General features: G+C 38.1%; 1 protein-coding gene across 7 annotated transcripts in view; it reads left to right on the top strand.

Moving 5' to 3' along the window:
* The window catches only part of CSMD3 (CUB and Sushi multiple domains 3), a 2085767-nt gene that overhangs the window by 1747391 nt on the left and 312813 nt on the right, over positions 1-25563 (top strand). For all 7 annotated transcript variants that reach the window (XM_073679791.1, XM_073679790.1, XM_073679789.1 and 4 more), the window contains 2 exons: positions 2787-2964; positions 10258-10403. In XM_073679791.1, coding sequence (XP_073535892.1) covers positions 2787-2964; positions 10258-10403 — 324 coding nt within the window. The remainder of the gene's footprint in view (positions 1-2786; positions 2965-10257; positions 10404-25563) is intronic.

Here is a 25563-nt window from a genome sequence, read left to right as displayed (position 1 = left end):
TCATTTAGAAATTTCATTATTTTTGAAAGAAAAACACATTTTTTTTCAATGAAACTAACATTAAATGAATCAGAAATACACTCTATACATTATTAAGGTGGTAAATGACTATTCTAGCTGCAAACATCTTGTTTTTATATCAATATCTACATAGGTGTAAAAAGGCCCATTTCCAACAACCACCACTCCAGTGTTTTAATGGTACATTTTGTTTGCTAACTGTGTAAGGCTAATGGATGTTTATAAAACCCTAGAAAACCCTTGCACAAGTATGTTAGCCCAGCTGAAAACGGTTTGGCTGATTTGAGAAGCTATAAAATTGACCTTCCTTTGAGCTAGTTGAGAATCTGGAGCATTACATTTGTTTGTTCTACAGACTCGACAGACTCGACAGTCTATTCTTTTTCTTAGAAATAAAGGCTATTCCATGCGAGGAATTGCCAAGAAACTGAAGATTTCCAACAACGGTGTGTACTACTCCCTTCAGAGGAGAGCACAAACAGGCTCTAACCAGAGTAGAAAGAGAAGTGGGAGGCCCCACTGCACAACTGAGCAACAAGACAAGTGCATTAGAGTCTCTAGCTTGAGAAATCAACGCCTCACAGCTCCTCAACTGGCAGCTTCATTAAATAGTACACGCAAAACGCCAGTGTCAACGTCTACAGTGAAGAGGTGACTCCAGGATGCTGGCCTTCAGGGCAAAGTGGCAAAGAAAAAGCCATTTCTGAGACTGGCTAACCAAAGGAAAAGATTAATATGGGCAAAAGAACACCGACATTGGACAGAGGAAGATTGGAAAAAAGTTTTATGGACAGATTAATCAAAGTTTGAGGTGTTTGGATCACACAGAAGAACATTTGTGAGACGCAGAACAACTGAAAAAATGCTGGAAGACTGCTTGACACCATCTGTCAAGCATGGTGGAGGTAATGTGATGGTCTGGGGTTGCTTTGGTGCGGGTAAAGTGGAAGATTTGTACAAGGAAAATGGGATTTTGAATAAGGAAGGTGATCACTCCAATTTGCAACGCCATGCCATGCCCTTTGGACAGCGCTTGATTGGAGCCAATTTCATCCTACAACAGGACAAAGACCCAAAGCACACCTCCAAATTATGCATGAACTATTTAGGGAAGAAGCAGGCAGCAGGTATTTTATCTGTAATGGAGTGGCCAGCGCAGTCACCAGATCTCAACCCCATTGAGCTGTTGTGGGAGCAGCTTGACCTTATAGTACGTAAAAAGTGCCCATCAAGCCAATCCAACTTGTGGAGGGGCTTCAGGATGCATGGGGTGAAATTTCTCAAGATTACCTCAGCAAATTAACAGCTAGAATGCCAAAGGTCTGAAATGCTGTAATTGCTGCAAAGGGAGCATTGTTTGACGAAAGCAAAGTTTGGAGGAGAAAATTATTCTTTCTAACTAAAATCATTATTTCTAACCTTGTCAATGTCTGGACTATATTTTCTAATCATTTTGCAACTCATTTGATAAATAAAAGTATGAGTTTTCATGGAAACACCTAAATTGTCTGGGTGACCGCAAACTTTTTAACGGTAGTGTATATTTCAGTGTGTAAATACAATATTAAACATTTGTATTAAAAAATTAGTTCTTAAACTCAAACTACCACCCCTGACATCTTTCTCCATATTACTGTGCATAGAAAAAGTAGGTAGAAAGATGTACGTCAGCAGCAGGGTTAACGTACAGCTTGTGAATACCAAGGACTACTGAGCTCATGTTAATCACTGTGAGGACTCCACGTTTCGGCTATTGCTGAACCTGATAAAATGTAATTTTATGAAGACTAGATCATATTGATTAGTTAGTAACAGAGTGTCTGGTGTCTGGACTGTCACTACTTTATACCATTCTCAGACAGGGCATGTGGTGAGAATTTCCGTTTCATTTCAATAGTAGCCGAAGTAGAAGGTAACTTAAAGTACTGCAACCCTTTACTTCCTCCCTGCTGACACAGGAGCAGATAGAAAAAGATATCTAAAGTAGCTAGAACATCTCATCCAAATAGGGAAATGCAAGCTATACAGGGAATTCCTCACAGGGGAAATTTTTGAAGCCTATTTTGCTGCGTGGTCTTAATTTGCACCAAATTTATGAAATTGTCATGTGATGTTTGATAAATTTAGCATATCCTTAAAAGTGATACTTGAAATTGCAAAAAGTGGCACTTCTTACTCAAAAAATCAGGCAAAGCAATTGTAAAAGCTTTGATAATTCCCCTTTAATGAAGTCTAGCGATTACAGCAGCCTCTGCAATAGTATGAGCAGTGTGCAGAAATATACCAACAAGGAAAGTGAAATTTGATTATGCAGACCAATGCAAACTGTGACCAGTAACCGGGCTGAAGGTTTACTGTAATATTATGGACAATGAATACTGAATTAAGCACAGTTCTGCAGCACAGGGGACAGAGAAAGACTTCATAAGCACTCAGTACATCTATTTAACTAGTGTTTGATTCAAACTTTTGTAAAATAGCAGGTTAGACTCCAAAATGTTTGATCATTTAAGGTTTACATTCAGTTTTTACAAATGCCTCATTTCACTTAGGTTTCTTCAAACCTGTCATTTAATTTTCTCAGAATAAATCTAAAACTCAATTTCCATAGCTGTAGTATTTCTTTTTTTGCCTGCAGCTTAACATCTTGGAAGACTCAAGTACATGTGCTTGAAAAGTTCTTCTGTATGTCTCTCATGAAGTCCCACAGACTTAAGCATTTACGGCAGGTCCTTACCATTCTTGTTTGCTGAACTCTTTTGCAGCTCTCTGTGGAGGGAATATAACGGCAATGAATGGTACTATTTACTCCCCTGGATATCCAGATGAGTACCCAAACTTCCAAGACTGCCTGTGGCTGGTGAAGGTCTCTCCAGGAAATGGGATATACATCAATTTCACAGTTCTTCAGACAGAACCGATTTATGACTTCATCACTGTATGGTAAGAAGTCTTTTTTTCTTCTTTTTTGGGATTAATTAAACTGATTCGCTTATTTTTGTGCTCTTCTTAATATTCTACGTTTAGCAGAGTGCACATAATGCTGGAAAATAGTAAGAGGCTTTTTTGAAATATGCAGGTTTAGCATTGGTTACCATTACAAGCCTAGCAGATATTTGGATTTTTCTTGTTGTTTCGAACGCCTTAGAATTGTTCAAGTTCCTCAAAAAATATTTTTACTTAAAATTTGTATTTTGAACACTGGTGCACACTGATAACACGGTCAGTGGTCACTTTCTGTTTTCATTGTCCATTGATTTACATTGTCCAGAGCTACATTATTGCTCTGACATCCATGTAGGTGCCTACCTGCTCTGTTGTTGCTTATGTTGCTGGACAGCTCTGCATCTTCATTGTTGGCATCGTGGGATGACAAGGAGATAGTCCTATGTCTCTGAGACTTCAGTCTGGTAACTTGGAAGTTAACTTCTGGCATGTGTTGGTGCCCTGCATGAGGTTGTTAGCTATTTAAGCTCCTGAATTTCTGTTCCTTATTTCCAGTTATAAGCTCAACTTTTCCTGGTTCACAAACCTGTTACTTTCTGCCATGCTAAATTGATTTCTATTATTTGAGCTCATATTTTGAACCAATCTTCTGACTGACATTTTAGCCCCTAGTTTTGATTTCCTGGTATGGATGACCATTTTCTAACAGCCAGCAGCCTACTCGGTGGCCCCAAATCTGTATAAGTCCATGTCTCTTTACAGGGATTAATAGGTGAAAGCCATAACAATACCTGGGATCTGGTATATTGAGGTGGCTAGAGTAAAGGCTGTCCATAAAGTCCTCGTAAGAACTACCATTATAATTACCACTAGCAAACACTAGATGCAACATGAAAGTGTCCATAGGGATAACAACCAGTTTTGCTTGTAAATCAGGTAATTATTGGTTGTCAGTTGGCAACAGAGGCTACTTAATTAATTTGTCAAAATTATAGCATAAGTGTATTAATAAAACAACATTTGGAATGACTTTTGTTTCCCTTTTCTTTCTGCAGTACTATGATGGTCATTAAAGAATAAGAAAAATTCTTATGAGCTTCAGTTTATTTACCTATCTCTGATACACACTAAATGACTAATTTAATCAGCTGCTTACTAACCTATAAGTATAATTTTAGAGTGTTAAAGTAAACCTTTGAATAGAAAAAAGTGGTGAGACAAAAACGCGCAAATAGGGTCTTATCTAGTAACCAAAATATAAGTATAAAATATAATAGGAACGCTCACCTGATGGGGTTGTGATAGTCACAATTGCTATAGAAGCATGTAAAGGAAGCTGCAGAACCACCAATGGAATACGATGCAATAAATGAGGAATGCGGTGGTTCAGAGTCTGCGCTGCCCAAGGTTCAAAAGTACGATCACACACAAAGGTGAAGCATGAATGTGGTTTATATTGTCAACGCGTTTCAAGGTTTTCAAACCTCTTCACAATAATGATTGTGGTTTGCTCCTGATTAAGAGGTTTGAAAACCTTGAAATGCATTGACAAAATAAACCGTGTTCATGCTTCATCTTAATGCAGGAAAGATATATATCTTTGTACCATGTGTTAGCTAGTAAATACAAAAAATATTTAGATTTGAGAGTCCTCAGTGGTTGATACTTCTTAATGACTAACTGAAAAGATGGTAACAAATTGCAAGCTTTCGAGACTATTCAGGTCTCTTCCTCAGGCATAGTATTACTATGCCTGATGAAGAGACCTGAATAGTCTCGAAAGCTTGCAATTTGTTGCCATCTTTTGAGTTAGTCATTAAAAGGTATCAACCACTGGGGACTCTCACGGTGGTAATACTATGCCTGATGAAGATACCTGAGTAGTCTCGAAATCTTGCAATTTGTTACCATCTTTTCAGTTAGCCATTAAGAGGTGTCAACCACTGAGGACTCTCAAATGCTTCATCTTTGTGTGTGATCATACTTTTGAACCTTGGACAGCGCGGACTCTGAACCACCGTGTTCCTCATCTATTGCTCCCACTAATGCTTTCCATACACATTAAATGAAAGTCTGGATAGCCCGTTCATTACGGCTGACAATCAGATGTGGGTGGGAAACTCCCAACAGATGACCATGAGAAAGAGAAGGATCAGCCAACTGGAATTTTAACGTCTGATCCTTTCGTTTTCAAGGGAGATAAGTGATACAACGCTACGTCTAAACAAAGGAAACTCTGCATAAAAGTATAATTTATATTTAAACATATGTAAACCCCCTTTAAATATATGTGTAAAGTATTGTACAACCTTGCAAATCAGCATAAAATCTTATTAACACAAAAAGGAAACATTGTAAACCGCTCTTATTGCTGACTCCTAGGATGCCTGTGCCTCATGTTGGAGCATGTCTCATATGTATTGCAGATTTCCATCTATTTCAGATGTTATTTATCTCCAAATAAATGTTTTTGTCAGAGCTTAGCTGTCTGATCTAAGATCTCATACTCCCCGGACAGTAGAGAAACTACAGATACAGTCAGCGTGTAGCAGGTTTATCTCTCCACACAGCTTACAGATATTCTGCAAGATATTTGTCATTGCTTCTTTGAAGGAGATACATGAGCTTTCATTCTTTACTATCATTTCATCCAATGTTACAATGTTTTCAAGACATAATGATAAATCAGGTGTTCATATAATATATATATATATATATATATATATATATATATATATATATATATAAAATTAATCTGCCTATCTACCACATACAGCTAAATATTCTATCCCAAATTAAGAGAAATGGAAGTTCCAACACCTTTAGTGCTGGCAGTCAATATGCTTAAAAAATCATATTACAGATGTAACAGCTGCCAGCGTGTCTCCTTGTGCACTAAGTAAATAATATGTATCACAGCCAATCTTATTCATTTTGAATCAGGTTGGCAGATGCTAGATCTGTATGCAACTTAAATATATGTCGTTGACTTATCAACAAGCTCCTAATCTGTAGGCTGTCTCTCAATGGCAAGAGTTGAGAAGAAAGAGGGAGATACAGATCAGACAGTTGTATTTCAATTTTTTTGTTCATGCCGAAGAGAGCCGCTGCCAGTATTGCATGTGTATGCAGAGCTACGGAGATATAGATGTCTGACAAAAGTGTGTTTGGCCAACAGCCAACCTATGTGTATCTCCAGGTCAAAGATGGAAAGGATGAGGCTTTGGTGAATATTATCATAAATGGAAAGATCTAGTATTTCCAATATACTATTCTCTTGGCTTCAGAAACCATGGGAGACATATAATATGTATAATTTTTGACCCTAAACTGTCTTAAAGTTTTCTGCTACTTTTAGAAAATTACAAAAGCACTTTTCCAATGACTTTGACATTTATTTAAGACAGTCTCAGTTAAACATACATGGTCATTTATATATTAAGTACAGTCATGGTCACTGAACTGTGTGACATTGTGACATTTTAGAAGTTTTGCAACTAAAATATAAAGTTAAAAGTGTGTAGCAAGGAAATTAAAATTCATAGGTAATATTAAACTCTCTTCCATTTAACATGAACCAGCCCAATAAATGAAACAGGAGGCAACAAAAATGACTCAAACTAGAAGTTTACATTCACTCCAAATAAAGACACAAATTTAACCCAAAAAATAATGAGTACATAATGGCCCAATTAAGAACACCAAGAATGTCCATGCTAGTGCTCAAAATGCAATTCCGTTTATTGATCGGTTACATTGTGGGCAGCTTATACAGATCTTGGAGACATTAACGGGATAAACAAAGGACTGAGCAGAGAGGCAAGGTAGGGGAAAAGAATAAAACACAGGCAACACAGGGAAAATAAAGTGCATCTGGTACAGTTAAGGGTCCTTGTGCAAAGTAACAAAATTGGGTCCCAGTATTATGACAAGGGATATAACAAGGGTAGAAGAATCCGTCCCTATATCCCACTCTAAAGTGCTAACAGGTCCCCGAATGTAAATTATTGCTCACCCATACTGTATCCTGTAGTCGTGCATCCCTTCGTGTCAACGTTTCAAAGTGCAGCCCCAGGACCCTTAACTCTACCAGATGCACTTTATTTTCCCTCTGTTGCCTTCGTGTTATTCTTTTCCTCTACCGTGCCTCTCTGCTCAGTCCTTTGTTTATCCCATTATTGTCTACAAGATTTGTATAAGCTGCCCACAATGTAACCGATCAATAAACGAAATTGCATTTTGAGCACTAGTATGGACTTTCGTGGTATTCTTATTTGGGCCATTATGTTCTCATTATTTTTTGGTATTAATTTGTATATGGAGTAGAAGGCCCGTCCTTAACTATGTTGACGTCCTGGTTGTGTCCTTTTATTTATTACTATATAAAGACACATATGCATGTTTTTCTCAAGATGTGACATGAAATCAGAATAAACCTTTCCCGTTTCAGGTTAATTAGGATTACCATAATTTTTAATATTTCCCAAATGCCAGAATAATGAGAGAGAATGATTTAAGGCAATTTTATTACTTACTGCAAAGTCAAAAGTTTCCATACATTTCATTAGTATTTGGTACCATTGCCCTTAAACTGAATAACTTAGGTCAAATGTTTGGGATATCCTTCCCCAAGCTTCTCACAATAGTTGGTCGGAATTTGGGCCCATTCCTACTGACAAAACTGGTGTAATTGATCAAGGTTTGTAGGTCGTCCTGTTCGCACCGGCATTTTCAGTTTTGCCCATAAATTTTATATAGGATTGAGATCATGGCTTTGTGATGGCCATTCCAAAACATGGACTTTGCTATCCTTAAGCCACTTTGTTACCATGTTGGCAGTATGCTTCAGGTCATTGTCCATTTTGAAGACCCTTTTCCGCCCAAGCTTTAACTTCCTGGCTGATGCCTTGAGATGTTGCTTCAGTATTGCCACATAATCTTCTTTTCTCATGATGCCATCTATTTTGTGAAGTGCACCAGTCCCTCCTACAGCAAAGAAACCTTACAGCATGATGCTGCTATCCCCGTGTTTCACAGTTGGGATGGTGTTCTTAGGTTTCCAAGCTTCTCCCTTTTCCTCCAAATGTAACGATGGTCATTATGCCCAAAAAGTTCAATTTTAGTTTCATCAGACCCCAGGACATGTCTCCAAATATTAAGGTCTTTGTTCCTGTGTGCATTTGCAAACATTAATCTGGCTTTTTTATGTTTCGTTTGGAGTAATAGCTTCTTCCTGGCAGAGTGACCTTTCAGCCCATGTTGATACAGTACTCATTTCACTGTGGATATTGACAATCTTACCAGCTTCCATCATGAGCTTCACAAGGTCTTTTGCTTTTGTCCTTGGGTTGATATGCACATGTCGGACGAAAACACTTTCATCTCTGAGACACAGAACCCGTCTCCTTCCTGAGTGGTATGATGGATGGACATTCCCATCTTGTTTGTACTTGCGTATAATTGTTTGTACAGATGAACGAGGTACCTTCAGGTATCTTGAAATTGTACCCAAGGATGAGCCAGACTTGTGCAAGTCCACAATTCTCTTCCTGATATCTTGGCTGATTTCTTAAGACTTTCCCATGATGCTATACAAAGAAGCAGTGTGTTTCAAGTGTTCATTAAAATATAGCCACAGGTATGTCTCTAATTAACTCAGATGTTGCCAAAAAAATCAGAAGCTTCCAAACACATGACATCATCATATGGGCAGTCCAGAATTGTTTAAAGGCATAGTAATCTTAGTGTATGTAAACTTTTGACTTTGCAGTAAGTAATAAAAATGCCTTAAAACATTCTCTCTCTCTCATTATTCTGGCATTCGGCAAATATTAAAAATTATGGTAATCATAATTGACCTAAAATGAAAGGTTTATTCTGATTTCATGTCAGATATAGAGAAAAGCATGCATATGTGTCTTTTATATAGTTTATGTAAACCTCTGGTTCAACTGTATTTGTTTATCAGTAGTTTTTCCCATTATTATGGAAACATTTTTTTTCCTTTTAATAATACTGAAATTTTTATATACATTATATGAAATATTAAAAAACAAAACATTAAACTTAGAAACTTAGAAATATTTCACATCTCACATCTCACATCATATTTGGCGTATGTGTTTTGGCAAATATCATAAATAGCCATAGACCCGCATTGAATCAATGAAGGCCAAAAGTGTGTCCTTTTGGTTTCCATGATGGTGTATAACTGTTTCCAATGGTAAATGTCTGCCACTCTGTGAGAAAACAGTGACATATGGTAAAGGTGCTGTATATTTATGAACTTTGATGAAATGGAGATAAATTGGTATAAAAACACATCTTTATTAATTCTTAGAAAAATATCTAAAGTTACAAAGACATTTTTATGGTAAATAACATGACAGATAGCAAAGTGCAGTGCAGGTAAGTTAGATCCCATTAATCAAGGCAGGTAAGCAATTGCCTCTAAATGAGGTGGTATAGTAACATATAAGGCCCAAATAGACCTGAACAGAAGGCATGATAAGAGGATTAGTCCTTATCAGTGGAGAATGGCAGGTGGCAGTTTTAAAAAGAACCATGATGCGTCTTTCGCGTAACACATTACCGCTTCCTCAAGGGGTGATGGTGTCCATTTGGTTTCCATGATGGTGTATAACTGTTTCTAATGGTAAATGTCTGCTACCCTGTGAGAAAACAGTGACATATGGTAAAGATGCTGTATATGTTGGGTATATGTATATCTAATGTATATTTTGAACAAGATATGAACGGAGTCTAAGATCCTTGGGACAGTTTATCAATATCAGAATAGTGGGTGTCCAACAACCAACACCCTCAGCAGATCAGCTAATTTAATTTCTTCTTAGATGTAACCAATTGTGGAGCTGAACAGCTCAACCCCATTCAATGTGTAGCTGTCAGGTACCGCAGATTAGCTATTATTCATTTGAAGGAGCTGATCTGCAGCAAGCACTAAATAATTGTCCGAGCAGAGGTTTTCAGCTCCTCGACTGTTTACGGAGCTGAGAACAACTGATCAGTGAGGTTCCTCACCATTGTGATGCTGATCACCTATCCTTATCAATATCATAGTAGCTAAACACCCCTTTAAAACATAAAGACTCATCTGTGCTCCTAATAGTTTCATGGAGAAAAATAATCAGCATAAGCCATTTCATGGATTTAGTAGACATATCAATGCTTTAGGTTTGCTTCTTTCGACTTTTTTTGCCATTATTTTGTCAGAAATATGGCAGGTAATCAATATATAGAATACAAATAAAACCTTCTCATGTCTTCTAGGGATGGACCAGACCAGACGTCTCCACAGATTGGACAGTTCAGTGGTAATACCGCTCTAGAGTCTGTTTATAGCACTTCAAACCAAGTTCTGATAAAGTTCCATAGTGACTTCACAACCAGTGGCTTCTTTGTCCTCAGCTATCATGGTGAGTATGTGTTTTTTTCTTAGACCAAGGGGCCGATTCATCAAAGTATTTTTGCCAGAAAACATTTTCGAAAAGTCGCACTTTTTTATGCAATGTTGAATTGCGCAAACATTTTATGACTTTTGGAGTTTTCCATCCAGTTTCAAGTAACTCTGCCAAAATTGGCAGAGCTAGGGAGGAGCCATAGCAGGGCGGAGTGAGACTATGCTTTCTCAGAAATTCAATGAAAGTAGTGAAATACATTATGCCAGAAATATTACTTCAGCACTTGGCTGGAGTATCACTTTTGGCGAGGTACAAAGTGGCTGTTAAAGGGAACCTGACAGCTGATACATCCTGCCCAGTCCATGAGTCCCATGTAACAGATACTGGCTGTAAAATTACATCCAGGTGTGTTTGACTCTGAAACATTTCTGCTTTTCAGAGATAAACATACTTTAAAAGCTGCTGGATCTTTCCTTGCATGGGTGTATAAGGAAAGACCTGTCACTCCAGGTCAATGGGCTAGGGAAGCGTGCAACTTGGTCCCCAGTGGTTGTTAAGTCATGTTTTCCTCTGGTTCTCTGAAATGCGGCTGTATTTCAGAGTCAAACATACAGTACCTGACTGAAAACTTACAGCCACTACATGATACATGTATCATCATATAAGTATCAGTTGTCAGATTCCTTTAATGAATTTGATGCATCTTATTCTTGGAAGTCCCATATTTGGACTGGTGTGCAAAACACCGGTCTGAATGAATCGAGGCCATTACGTCTTCACCATTTGTCATAATAACTTACATTATATCATGCTATGCTTCATATACAGTATTTAAATAATTGAGTCTTTACTCAAATAAATATTTGTTTAGAGCATAAAGTTCCATCTTTCATCTCTTGATGGAGTAATGTCTCAGTTAATGAATTGAATAGGATGTAAGCAATCTAATGTAGATAACAGAATCCGATTTGATATCTTTTAGTCCTCAATATAAATTAACTGACTCGTCTGGAAAAGTCTCTGCTGAACTGAAGTTTCCCGGCATGGCCATCTATGCTACATCAACCTGCCTACTATATCCTGCCGACTAGATTGTGTGGTTTCAGCTCTAAGCAGCAAATTCACTCAAATTCATCCAGGAAATTTGATTTTACTGTAATTTTTTATGCAAATGAGCCTCGATTGCCATTAATAAAAAAAGTAGTTTATTATGCTCTGAGGTCTCCCAACCACAATGCATAATAAATTGATGGGCTATAAAGGGGTTAAAATGCAATAAATTATCATATTTCTTACAACCTGTCCCTGCTGCTTCAGCTCCCTGCCAGACCTACGATGGCACCTAAGACATCATCCCCGTCTCCAGTCTCCTCTTCAATTCTCGACAGTACTTAAGGCACTGGTTAGCCCGCGCTGAATGTTATGACATCATAATGTCTGACTGTTCGCTGAGGTCTAGCCAGCACAAGAAATGCCTTTGGAGAAACGACCAATGTTGAAAGTCCACTGGGTAGCTGCATTAGCTGGGACAAGTAAGGTTGTATGATATCTTATTGGTTTTAGTCCCTTTGGGGCCCATATGAATCATAAAAAGTGGCAGCCTGCTAAGCCCCAACATTTGAATTTGCGTGAATCCATAAATTTTGAACAATTCTAAAGGATAAAAGCCTAATTAGAATCTCAATTTGCAGACACGGTGTTTCGGGGTTTTGCCCATCATTAGTGCAAAGTATGAGAACTGATTTTGCTAGGTGAGAGGCTCTGGTTATGGCTATGTGCACACGATGCGGATTTAATGCATTTTTGCGGCTGATTTTCCGCTTGAAAATGCATTAAAACCACTTGTAATAGGTCTGCCATGTACTGCAATGCAAATCCGCATGTGCTGTTTACATCATGTGGAAATTTCCAGTGCGGATTCACATTGCGGTAAAAACTGCAGCAAGACCAATTCTAGTGCGATTCCGCTGTGAAATCGCCACCATTGACTTGCATTGGACCACATAAGATCTGCATGACTACATGTAGTCATGCATATCTTATGCGATTAATGCGCGGATGGTACCCGGGTCTGGAGAAGAGGAGACTCTCATCAGACCCAGGTACCATCGTACCTACAAGTTAAAAAAAAATTATAAAGTTAAAAATAAAAAAAAATAATCATACTCACCACTCCAGCGCCCTCGGTCTCCTCCTGGTGTCCTCCCGGCGACGATGCGCTTTCCTCGGCTCCCAGCGGTAATCTGCAAGGACCTTCAGTGATGTAATTTAGTCAGTTGATGGTCACGCGACCATCACCTGACCACTGACGTCATGGAAGGTCCTTTTACATTACCGGTACCCACCACGGAGGCAGCTGCGGCGCGGGAAGCAGACCGAGGCCGCCGAAAACGTGAGAATAAGGTTATTTTTTATTTTTTACATTCTAATTCTTTTTTTTTAACATTATGTTGATCACACAATATAAATCCATGCCAGTTGCATGGATTTATATTGTGTGACCAACTTTCAAGCACTTTTCCAAGTGATGCTAAAATCGCTTGGAAAAGCACTTGACAAAAGCATGTGAAATCACATGCTAAAAATGCTTGACATACGCTTGTCCCTGGCAGAAAAAACGCACGTACAATCCGCATGCGTTTTTTCTGCATCGTGGGCACATAGCCTAAAATGTAACATTTCTCCTTGTGGAGAGTGTCATACCGGCTCTGGCATGCCGGTGTAAGGAGGCTTATTCACCGTGCAATGCTCCTCTGGGAAATTTTAGATGCAAATTGCCTCTTCAGAGAGGCCACCTGTTGGAAGCAGCAATCCTACAAGTCACTCTCGACCCTTTAATAGTATAATATTACAATATTACAAGGTCAATAGTGACTTATAGGATTTCTGCTTCCAACAGGTGGCGCTATAGAGTTCAAGACCTCTTCCTCTCTGAAGAGGCAATTTGCATATTAAGTTTCCCAGAGGAGCATTGCACGGCATTGCACGGCAAAAAAGCCTCCTTACAATGGCATGCTAGGACTAGTATGTAATTCTCCACAAGGAGAAACATTACCCCTTAGAACCCTTAGAATAATTCTAAGCAAATTTAATTTGTTTAGAATCAATTTGCTCAATCTTCGCAGTCAGCACTGTAGGCTGAAGCTGGCAGCCAAGGGAAGTGCACACCAGCTCTGTTCTCAGCTGTCTTCCTCCTTCTTCTTTTGGCTATGCCACATTCACACGTTCAGTATTTGGTCAGTATTTTACATCAGTATTTGTAAGCCAAAACCAGGAGTGGAACAATCAGAGGAAAAGTATAATAGAAACACGTCACCACTTCTGTATTATCACCCACTCCTGGTTTTGGCTTACAAATACCAATGTGAAATACTGATCAAATTTCTGCAGTTTGAGTGAGGCCTTAGAAGCAATGTTTGCTCGACAAATTTTCTTAACTAGCGCTGCACAAATAACAATAACAAATTTTGTACAGTGCAGAAATGCAGCCCAGCCATCTCCAAAATATGGTACCACACACCAAAAACAGCAGAGATATTCGAAAGATGATGTTTGAAAATTAAGATTCCAACTAGTGATGAGCGAGTATGTTCTGTCAAAACAGTCGCAAATCATGTAGTGAGTGAAACATAACTCCGAGCAGCTGAAGATACTCAGTGTTCGCCCGAGCATGCTCGCCGAAAGCGTTAACAGAACATGCTCGCTCATCACTAATTCCAAACTATTAAGCAGAAATTACATTTTCATAATTTGACTATTGGTCTTTTTTAACAATAAACAATAATTTTACATAACCAATGATAAACCAACCTCATCCATAATGAAGTCAGCTGGGTTTGAATTTTTCTGTCAAACCACCCACAAGGTTATGGACACTTGGAGTTTATTTTTTTTTTACTTAAATGCATATATTTTTGCCTAAAAAAAAATTACCATTGGGTTTTATTAAAAAAAAAAATTGTAATTTGCTTTCTATAGCCTCTGTGTAGCTTTGTTCATTACTGGCTGTAGAATGAGTTAAAGGGAATCTATCAGCAGGTTTTTGCTGTGTAATCTAAGAGCAGCATATTATAAAGCAAGATAGCCTGATTCCAGGGATTCATCACTTACTGGGATGCTTGGTGCAGTTTTCATAGAATCTCTGTTTTCTCTGCTGTAGATGTAGCAGAGGTAAGTCTTCGAGGCTGTGTATAACCCCGCCCACACCTCTGATTGGCAGTTTCTTGAGTACACCGTGTATTATTAGCAAGCTGCCAATCAGGGGTTGGGATGGGGTTACATAGATTAGCCTGACTGGTGTGCACATGAGACCTAGTCCTGCAGGGATAATCTCCTGCTGATAAAATACTGATTTTATTAAAACTAACGCACACAGCCTAATAAGTAGCACTTCCCTTTAATCAAGCAATCGTGCCCTATATTATGCAGCTCTCAGAGTAAATAGAAAAAAACCTGCTGACAGATTATCTTTAACTTACATTCCACAGTGATCTCTTAATAAGGAGAGTTTCTAAATCTTTATTTTCTTTCTTCAGAGCCCTTTTCAGCTGATTTATGACCACATGAAAGTTGAATTTAATTTTGTGTTCATGCACCAACTTGGAGGAGCTGAGAAGAAAGAAGATAAAGATTTATAAACTCTCCTCTGAACGAGATCACTGATAGATTCTCAGTTAATGCATTTTGCAGCCAGCAATAGACAGAGCAGCACAGAGGCCATAGAAGGCAAACGGTGCAACATTTTAATTTAAACCCAAAAGAAAAAAATATGTTTAGCTAAATATACATGCATTATAGTAAAAAAAAAAGCCCCGTGGGGTTGTCGATATCCTATATGTATTACATTGTGCAAATTGAAATCAATGGGCTGTTCACATAATGTATTCTGTTTTTTAGAGATTTTTTTGTTGCTTTTCTCCAAATAAATGTCCTAACTTGGTGATCTACCTGCCCAGAAGCTTAAAATTCTACAATGGAGTATTTGTGATTTTTTTTTTTTCTAATCCAGAAAGCCTTGACAAAAGAAGACTATGACATTAAGGGTAGATTCTCATGACCAATATCTTCGCATTCGAGAAAAACAGCCCGATTATTCTAATCAGACTTTGATCAGAGTGGCATCAGTTTTTCTCGGACATGGAGAGAAAAAAAAAAGTTTCTCAACCTCCATTCTGTCAGTCCGCGAAAATAAAGTTGCACTTGGATGTTATCCGAGTGTGTTCCATTTTTTTTCAAGGACCCATAGACTTGTATTGCTGATTTTGATCTGACACCAATTTTTTCCATCGACCACTGGATCCAAGGAAAAAATTGGACATATGCCCAGTCCCATAGAATATCATAGGAACGAGTGCTATCTGTGAAAAACACTTGTTCGACAAAATCGGTCTAGTGCACGAGCCTTTAGGGACCTACTAGTTATAACAGTGTGTTTGTTTTGATTTATACTTATGTGCATAGATCTTATAATATTGATATGCCAACAATAACAGCAAAAACAAAGGAAAACTATATATTTAATTTATCCAAAATATTTACATAGCAACTAAAAAATTAACATCTGTAGAATGAATGTATTTAATATGTTTGTGATCCTTCAGTTTTGGTATGTCTTTGTTGTTTGTGTGTATATGTGTGTTAGTTTACAGTCTAGCACTTTTCTTCCGGCAGTGTCGGTGTCTTCTATTTAACCTTGGCTATCTTCTTGTCCTGCATTTAAGTTCAATTCCCTGTGCAGTTCAGCATTCAGGTTCACTGAAACATCTTCATGACGATAACCCACTTTGAACACTCTAGAATTGTAATTTTTAGCAATGTCTGACTTGTTTTACCTTTGGGTTTACAGTACAGATAAGTGGTTAATAGTTCACACTAATACCCAGAGCACGAACACTACATCTGCTGTGCACAAAGGATGATAATGGGAAAGGGAGGACTGTTAATAAAATTACAAGAAATTGTTCATATTTTGATTGATGCCTTACGGCTGGAGAAATACAAGGTACAAGGAAATTTTGAAGAGCTATAACATTATTTACAGGTTAATTTACAAATATTAGCTGAACCGGATTTGCATTTTACAAGTTTTATTTAAAGAGAACCTGTCACCAGGTATTTCCCTTATTGAATAGAGCCAGCACCTGTATGCCCTCATAGCATTCTAGAATGCTGTCTATATGATCGCAATCCTTTCTGCATAACACAAAAAGAAGCTTTTTTTATACTCGCCTAAGGGGTGGTCCAGTCTGAAGGGTGTCACTGGTCTTAATCCGGCAGCACCTCTCTTCTTGAAATTGCTGTCCTCCTTCTTGCTTCATGTGTGGTCTTACATTATCCACACAGTGTCCTTCATCGTGCTAGTGTTCAGTAGCACTTCTCTCTAGCCTGCTGAGGGCAGAGCAAAGCAATGTAATGTGCATGCGCTGGCGCTCTCTGACTTTTCCCAGTGCAAGCGCATTACAGTATTTTGTTCCTCCTTTGGTAGGGCACAGTGTTACAATATTGGCGTAGTACTGTTGGAAACTGAAGGAGCACGAGCAGGAACAGCAAGCAGTTATAGATGTACTTGGATATAACAAAAGAGTTGTAGGGAACAATCCGTAGATGAATGAGAACATTCTGGTAAGAATGTCCAGAAGCTGGAGACTGGAACTAACAGCTAGACACAATACTCAAGCAATGAGTAAGAGATCCATGTAGCTTTAAGTCGGCCCAAACAGGAAACAAGATGGATTCTAAGGCTCAGAATCTGCCATCTTATTAAAGGGCAATTGCAGAACACAGCAACAGCCTCCAGTGGTAAGGAGTGGGATTGCAGCATAATTATTAAGGTGAACAATAACAGCCACTAGTAGTCAAACTGTAAAAAGACAACAGGAATTCTGACACAGAGAGAAGTGTGCCTGTGCAAGTGTGTGATGGAGAACACTGTGTGGATGACAGAGGATGCATCATACACACAAAGCAAAGCAAGGAGGAGGACGATGAATGCAAGAAGAGAGGAGGCGCTGGATCAAGACCATTGACGCCCATTGGACCGAACTGCGCCATAAGTGAATATAATAAGAGCTATTTTTTGTGTTATACAGAAGGGATTGGGGAATAATATACAGCATTCTAGAATACTGTGTATGAGGGCATACAGGTGCTGGCTGTACTTGATATGGGGAAAATCTGGCAACAGATTCCCTTTAAGCGCTGTGGTATCTCACTAGGTTCATTTACCAGTACTCCATTGGAAAAGCAAAAATAATTTGTTCTGATATAAAGTTAACTTCCCACTACGAGTTTTTGGTGAGTTTTTGACACTATGCATTTTTGCTGCACAACATATGCAGGGTCTTACACTTCCAGTAAAGTGATTTATCAAAACCTTATACTCACTGTGCTTTTTTATGCTGTGTAAACTGACCTGTAGTGCATTTTTAAGATCCACAACATGTTCATTTCCCCATAATTTTTCCCATAAAATTACATTAGATGTGGAAAGTCTGCAGGTAAAAAAAAATATGCATTTTTAGTGCGTTTCTGCTATGGAAACGAACTAAAATCGCATGTAATTTACTCATGACTGAATCAATATAGCTTTATCAAAGCCAAATAATCAGGAAGTACCAACAAAGCAATTTAACATGGCACATCAAAAAGAGACAAAAAACGCGATAAAGGAACATAAAAAAAGCCACGCTCAAAAACGCAATAAAAAAATCCCCTATTAATCTAATTTAGCTAAAATGTGTAGAAATACTGCAACATCAAATACAAACCAAATACTCATCATTGGAATCTAGCCAAGGAATATTTTGAATCTACTCATTTTTTGGTAATTGATGGTGTTTCTTTGTAGAATCCCAAAACTTTTGTCTGCACAATTCTTTTCTGACTTTATCGCACAACAGTTTCCTTTTTCCCTCTAATGGGATTTATTATTATTATTATCATTATTATTATTTTTTTTTTTTAAAGCACCCTTAATTTCAGGGTGCTCTACTTGTGAAAAAAACGTTACATACATAACATATATATAAAAAAAAGACTGTCAGACTGGTACAGAGGGGGAGAGTATCCTACCATCATAGGCTTACAATCTACAAAGTATTGGAGAAGGAAACAATAGGTTGAATTCATTGGCGCGATCAGAGTAGTCATCCTGCACTTGAGTAATTTTTGGACACATAACAATAAAATCGAATCATCTGAAAAAATTTTTATGGACACATGATCCCACACTTTACAGTTTAGCCAAGTTGATCACATGTTTGTATGTGGTGCAGTAGTGACACATCCATCTGTGCACAGATGGGTCACACATGATTATAGTACACTACTTTCTGCAGAAACCAGGGGACACGCATCTGTAGATACAGTAGGTAAGGGAGTCCAAGTACCGGATCTCACGTCAACTTGCTAGTTGATCCTAACCCTGTGGTCTCCTCTGCCATCTGCTCTACTCTAAATTATACCATAGAGATCAATGATGTGGGCTGGACCGTACACCATGGATGCTCAGGGCCTACTGACAGCCTGGCACAGAACCTTTCCACGAACTCCAGAGATGACTTTTCAGAATGAGAGAAATACTTTCCAGATTTAACTACATCTCCATGACCCTGACTCCGGCTAAAAGCTAGAGCTATGCTACAGACAACCAAAATCGCCAACCTGTTGTGTTTATCTATTATGTTAATTAACTTTCATACAAAAAATCTTATTTTAATAGTATGTAATTTTTTTGTAAATGTTGATAACAACAGCCTTTTGGCAATCACCGTGTTAGGTTTTCTCACATGTAGATAATTATGACTGTTCAAAAATTATTTTGCACAAAGTAAATAAATCTACAAAAATGATTTTGAATTAACACAACCTGTTTCAATTAAACCTTTTTCTTATACAGCCTTCATTCCACAATCATTACACATTTGTAAAGGACCTTTGTTCTGTCACTGTAAGATCCTAAGTGATTAGTAAGATGAATGGACAAGCCAGCTGTCAGCATCCAGTGACAGGTCAGCATTCTGCAGAAAGCTCTGAACTTTCTACATGTCCCAGAACATAACGCAATAGATGAAGAATCGCTGTTACCAACTTCTTTTTGAATAAATGCTGACATACAAGAAACACAACTGACTTTAAATGGATGTGATACCAAGGAGGTTATAAAACAGTGAGATGGAAACTTTTCAACCTTACTTGGGATGTAGAAGTCATTGCTATCAGATCTCAGTAAATATATCAGATATTGATAGTGGTGGTTCATGCAAGCACATCCTGCCATCTTTGGACAAGGAAGGAAGATATCTGATTTTCCCATCCATATACATTAAATACCAGTTGGCCATCATCTAACTCTCCTGATCCCCACCCAACTTACTCATGCTTCATAGTGGCATATTATCCCCTAATAGAGACAAAGGAACTGGAAGCTTGATATCCAACTTCCCAATCAATCTCTCCACCAACATATGCTGTTCTGAAAAACTGACATTCAAGGAACGCAACTGTGAATGAATGTTATATCACAGAGGCCATAACACTGTGGGATGGAAACATTTTCAAGTTGATCTGGGATGTAAGAGTCATTGTAAGAAGATCTCAGCAAACAAAAAGTGTTGGTAATGGTAGTTAATGCAACTACATCCTACCATCTTTGGACAAGATCTTTGCCCTACCATCTTTGGACAGATAATTGATGTCCCTATCAATATACACTGGATACCAGTTGGTCGACTCGCCAACTGATTCTTCCAATCCCCGCCCAATGTACACATGCTGCTTAGTGGCATATTATCTCCTCTGATGATAAAAGGATCGGGATTGTTGAAACCCAACTACCCAATCCTACTCTCCTCCAACATCTGCTATTGAAAAAGACTGACATACAAGGAACACAACAATAAATGGATGTGACAATAAACCAGTTATGAAGCAGTGTGATGGATATTTTTCAAGTTGACTTGGGATGTAAAACTCATTGGTAGAAGATCTCAGTAAACATAATGTGTTGGTAGTGGTAGTTCATACAACCACATCCTACAATTTTTGGACAAGAAAGGCAGATAATTGATATCCCCATCCAAATACGCTAGACACCAGTTGGTCGCCATCTGACTTTTACAATCCCCGTCTAATGTACACATGTTTCTTAATGGCATGTTACCTAATCTGTGAACAAAAGCATCTTGAATGTTGAAACCCAACTACCAAATCCTTCTCTCCACCAACATTTGTTATTGTGATAGACTGACATACAAGGAATATAACTGTGATTGTATATGACACTAAAGTGGTTATAAAGCAGAGGAATGCAAATTTTTTGAGCTATCATGGGTTGCAAAAATCTTTGGTGAAAGCTTTCTGTAAATTATAAAGTGTGGGTAATTCTGGTTCATGCAACCACATCCTACCATCTTTGGATGAAGATAATTGATTGCCCCCATCCCATGTAATATTGAAATCCGGTTTGAGACAAAGTTAAGAAAAGCTCAAAAGAAGGAAGAAGAAAGTTACAAATTCTTCCCAGAACAAGATCATTGATGGATTCTCAGTTAAATTGTTCTGCAGCCAACAATATACAGCACAATTCAAAGGCTATGAAGGCAAATTATGCTAATTTTTTAATGTAAGCCAAAAGTAAATAAGTATTCTTAGCTAAAAATACTTGCAATTGCCATTAAATGTGTCCATATCTTTTAAGGTCTGAACATTAAAGAGTTTCTAATCATCTAAGCTTCTTTTTTACCAAGAATTTTTGTCTACAATGCAATATGTGCAATCAAAAAATCTTTGTCTTAATTAGTATAGTAATCACTACATATAACACGTAGGTTATTTTTAAACATATTTTGAAAATTTATTTTTGAAACTAACTCTTTCTCACTAATGGAAAGGAGATATATTGTAAAGCAATATAAACAATTAGATAAGACTAAAAATTATGCAGTTATATATGTTGAAATATACATATTTAATGTCGAAAGGAAATGGCAGAACCCACGGAGTGCTCCATCCAATAATCTCATAATGGCAAATTACATCCAGATTTAATACATCTGCTTTGTGTCAGCATGTAACTTATATAAACCTCTTAAACCCAGCCAAATACAACATCACAAAAGTACAGGAGAATGTAAAACGTCTTTTGATCAGTCTAAATTAAAAATGTTGGTGTGTCTAGATCAAATATGTAATTATATGATATTGTCTGGTGTGATCACTAAAACCAGTGACATAGCTATTGGGGGTACAGATCAGCAAATTGATTTGAGGGGTGATAAATTTACCTAGAATTTCACAACAAATTTGGATTTGACAGAATTTTTGCAATTCGAATTTTTGCAAATCTAGCAAAATGCTGTCTTGCCACCATTTTGATGGATCCAGAAGGGCCGGGAAGGAGTAAAAAAATAATAATAATATCTCAACCCGGCGCTCAACTTGTCCATGCAGATTCGCACTTGGCATTCGGATCTGGTTTTAATTTAAATATTGTCGATCTTCTTAAAGCAAAAAATCCCCTTGAGTATTTGGTTACTCTAATATCCACTAGGTCTCGCGCTGTCATCACGTTATGGGCCGACACCAAAGTCCATTTTTGTTATTTTTAAAGAAGTCTTGACAATTTTAGAAAAAGGTTCAGGCTCGTCTTGGTGCCTCATACATTTTAAATGAATGTGTAGACAATTTTTTAGCAACCTGTCATCGCCTGGATGTGAAATTTGTGTCTGCAGAAAACATATGTTCCATTTAAAAGGGTCACCATGTCCAAAAAATTATACAGTTTGGATTCTTTTCAAATGGATAAAATGCTACAGAAATTAATGTGAGCAGAGTCCAAATTTCAAATTAGGTATTCAAAGATTGCAGATGCCAACATATTTCTCAGCTCACTATGAATATAATCAGTCTGCTGATTTTTTTATGACAAATGAAATTGTTATTAGGGTTCTATTACATTGTGCATTGGAATACCAAGCTAGCCATTGTAAATCCTTTCAACTTTGTAATCTCATAAATGAAAAAAATGAGTAGTATTCTTGGTAGTTTTAATATCTTTTCAGATGCTTGAATTTCTATAACAGGAAAAAAAGGAAACTCTGACCAAACGTAAAGTTTTCTATATTTTCAACAAAGACATTTCACAATATTCATATCAGTTGATGACTCCAATCTAAACTCCAAGTGACCTTATCTGAATGTTGTTTTGGGTGGAAACCAAAATACAAAGAATACATCAATGTCTGAAAATATAGGGCAAACATACAAGCGCCATCTTTTACTTATTATTTTTTTTTTTTATTGATTTGATACCTACTGAATATCCTACTGTGAATCTAACAATAGTTAGATTTAGATGCATAGGTGTCATGTTTTTCCTACTTGACTTCTCTTAGTTGATCCATAAGATTGGTGATAACTTACAAATCAGTTCGGGTTCAACCATTGGGACCAAACTGATCAAGAGTGGTCCTCTAGAAAGGACCAGCAGTGCACATATCTGACCACTGCTCCATTCATTCTCTATAGAACTGCCAACCTCTGCAATTAGCTTTTTTCGGTGGCCCTGTAGAGTCAGCCGAGCATTTACAATGCTGCTTCAGTCTAACAGCATAAAAGTGCCATCTATGAGTTCTAGCCTAATCCATTGATAGGTGATAATTTATTTTTATAAAACATCCCTTTTAATTAGTGTTGAGCGAGCATGCTCGTCACTGCTCGGTACTCGCCTCAGCATCTCACTACTCGGGATGTTCGGCGAGCACCGAGCATTTTCGGGTTACTCGAGCGGGAGCTCGGGTCTCCGCCTTGCATGTTTGGTGCTCTTTACAGAGCCAATGAACATGCAGGGATTGCCAGCCAATCACTGTAATGCCGTAGCCATGTTGGTTGTAGACATTACAGTGATTGGCTGGCCGCACAGCGTCACCTTGAGTATTTTAAACCGGGTGCCGCCATCTTGGACACAGTCGCTCCGGATCAAACAGTGTAGGTAGAGTGCTGCTGAGCTAGGGAGAGATTTATACTGCAAAATAGGTAGTGTAGGGTCTCTAAAGCCAGCAAAATCAAACAAACAGTCCTTCTGAGGACTAATATCCATCCCAGATATCAGGCGGGCAGGCAGTATAGGAGACGCAGTGGTTATACCAACAAACACTGCATTACAGTCCTGTGTGCTGCTGCCGCGCAAATTGCTAGACTTAGCCCCAGGTCTCAGGGGCCAGGAAAAATCCTTTTTTTTTTATCTAAATCCTCCTTTTTTTTTTTCCTCAGTCAGACTGTACAAATACCGTCTTATTAACCTTTTGGTATTTCACTCCCCCAAAAGAAAAAAATTGAGTGTGTCTGTGAGTGTTCAGACACAAATATATCTGTTTAAAAGAGTTTGGTTTTGGCCAGATCACTAGAACTGTGGTTTTGCAGATTTACCTTATACACAAGTCTTTACCCTGGAAAGGATGTTCCTTAACATATTTCACAGGAAAACAGTTTCAGTTTCGTTTTTGAACATTTTATTGTGAGCCCATAAAAGTGGCTTAATACCTCTGACCATGTTGTTGACAGCAGTGACCTGGGGGTCAGAAATGCTTCCTGGGGCGGCCCTCATGCTGTTCCCATGTCATTTGAGCACTGTCACTATCGTTTTGGGCACTTTTTAGGCTTTCTACAGACTGCCGGGGGTGCCGCCGCAAAAATGCTCGGGTCTCCAATAGACTAACATTGGGCTCGTTGCTCGGGTCGAGCACCTGAGTATCACTGTGAGCTCAGCCTGAACTTCGAGCACTCGAGAATTTTAGTGCTTGCTCAACACTACTTTTAATAGAAATAAGCTTGTACCACTCATAAAGACACCAAACTTCCTGTATGTTGGAACAACATAGACTTTTCTACTCTGATAAAATGTAGACTTTTGAATTCCTTAAAGGTTAACAGTTACCCCCTAACAATATTACAGGGGTAACTTCCCGATCACCAAGGGAGTGACAGCATAAGCAGCTCATCTTCATTTATTCTGACAGGGAGCATTGGATGTAGTCGAGTGCAGTCACATTGAGACAGGAGCAGAGGTGAGCACAGAAGTCAAAGTGGTCAGTGCCCAAGCAATTGAGAAGTTAGCCCCAATCCTATGGATCAGAGTTCATACCCTTTAAAGCACCACTAAAACGTTTTTTTATTTCAACACTGGAGTGGTGCTACTAATCCAAGTTCCCTGGCACTATTCATAAACTTATCAGCCACCATCTTTAGTTCTTCCTTCCCAGTGCTGCTCCAGTCTTGTGCTGCCATCTTCTGATCACAACTTCTGACTGACAAGAAGTGAGAGATAATGGTCACAAGCTCCAATGTCATTCTATGAGAGTTCAATCTGGTTCTCATAGATTTATTCTTAGTTTTGACTTCCGGATTGCTCCATCAAACACTGGAGCGAGCCAGCAGGTTACAATCTGCTGGAGACAGACCGGAGCGGCTCTGATAAACGGTGAAAATGGTGGTATGTTTCTATGAGGCCAAATGCAGGGAACTTACATTAGTGACACCACTCTAGCGCTAAATAAAATAAAAAACTCTGGTGCTTTTAGGGATTCAAAAGCCTACGTTTACTCAGGGTAGAGATTCTCTGGAAGAATATTGGAAGGAAATTCTTGTGCTGGCATGAATAACAAAGATAAGGGCCAGGTCATTTTTATTCTTGGTATAAACACTTTGTGGGTCTGATTAATTAAAATCATTGTCTGATATTGTCAACTCTCTCTAAACATGTGAAATCAGGCTAAATTGGAATTTCTAATTTTTTTTTTGTTTTTTTTTTAAATCTTGTTTTTGATTTTCAAAGAGAAGGACATTAATCAGTTGACAATAGTTAAACATTAATGACAGATAATACTGACTTCAGGTCAGTTCTATTAACAAAATACATTCATACAAATGGTGGTCTTGATAAAAATATTTACAGTAAAATTAAAATGTCATAGAGTGGTCTTCCGGAGGTGGGAGGGGAAGACCAAGTCCAACTATAGATTTTTAAGATATCTCAAGGTTACCAGAGCATCAGTAGATCGTTGTGCAATATATCCCCTATATTTAACTTATAGAACATAATGACTAGTATTACACAACTAAAGAAAACCAGGAGGGAGGAGAAAGGAAAGAGGCATGGAACCATTTGCTTTTGGTGAGA

The sequence above is a fragment of the Phyllobates terribilis genome, unplaced genomic scaffold, assembly GCF_046119375.1.
Source record: "Phyllobates terribilis strain yellow unplaced genomic scaffold, ASM4611937v1 Scaffold_4__5_contigs__length_816908805, whole genome shotgun sequence".
Taxonomy (NCBI): domain Eukaryota; kingdom Metazoa; phylum Chordata; class Amphibia; order Anura; family Dendrobatidae; genus Phyllobates; species Phyllobates terribilis.
The sequence above is the reverse complement of the archived record's forward strand: the minus strand, read 5'-3'. Positions and strand labels throughout refer to the sequence as shown.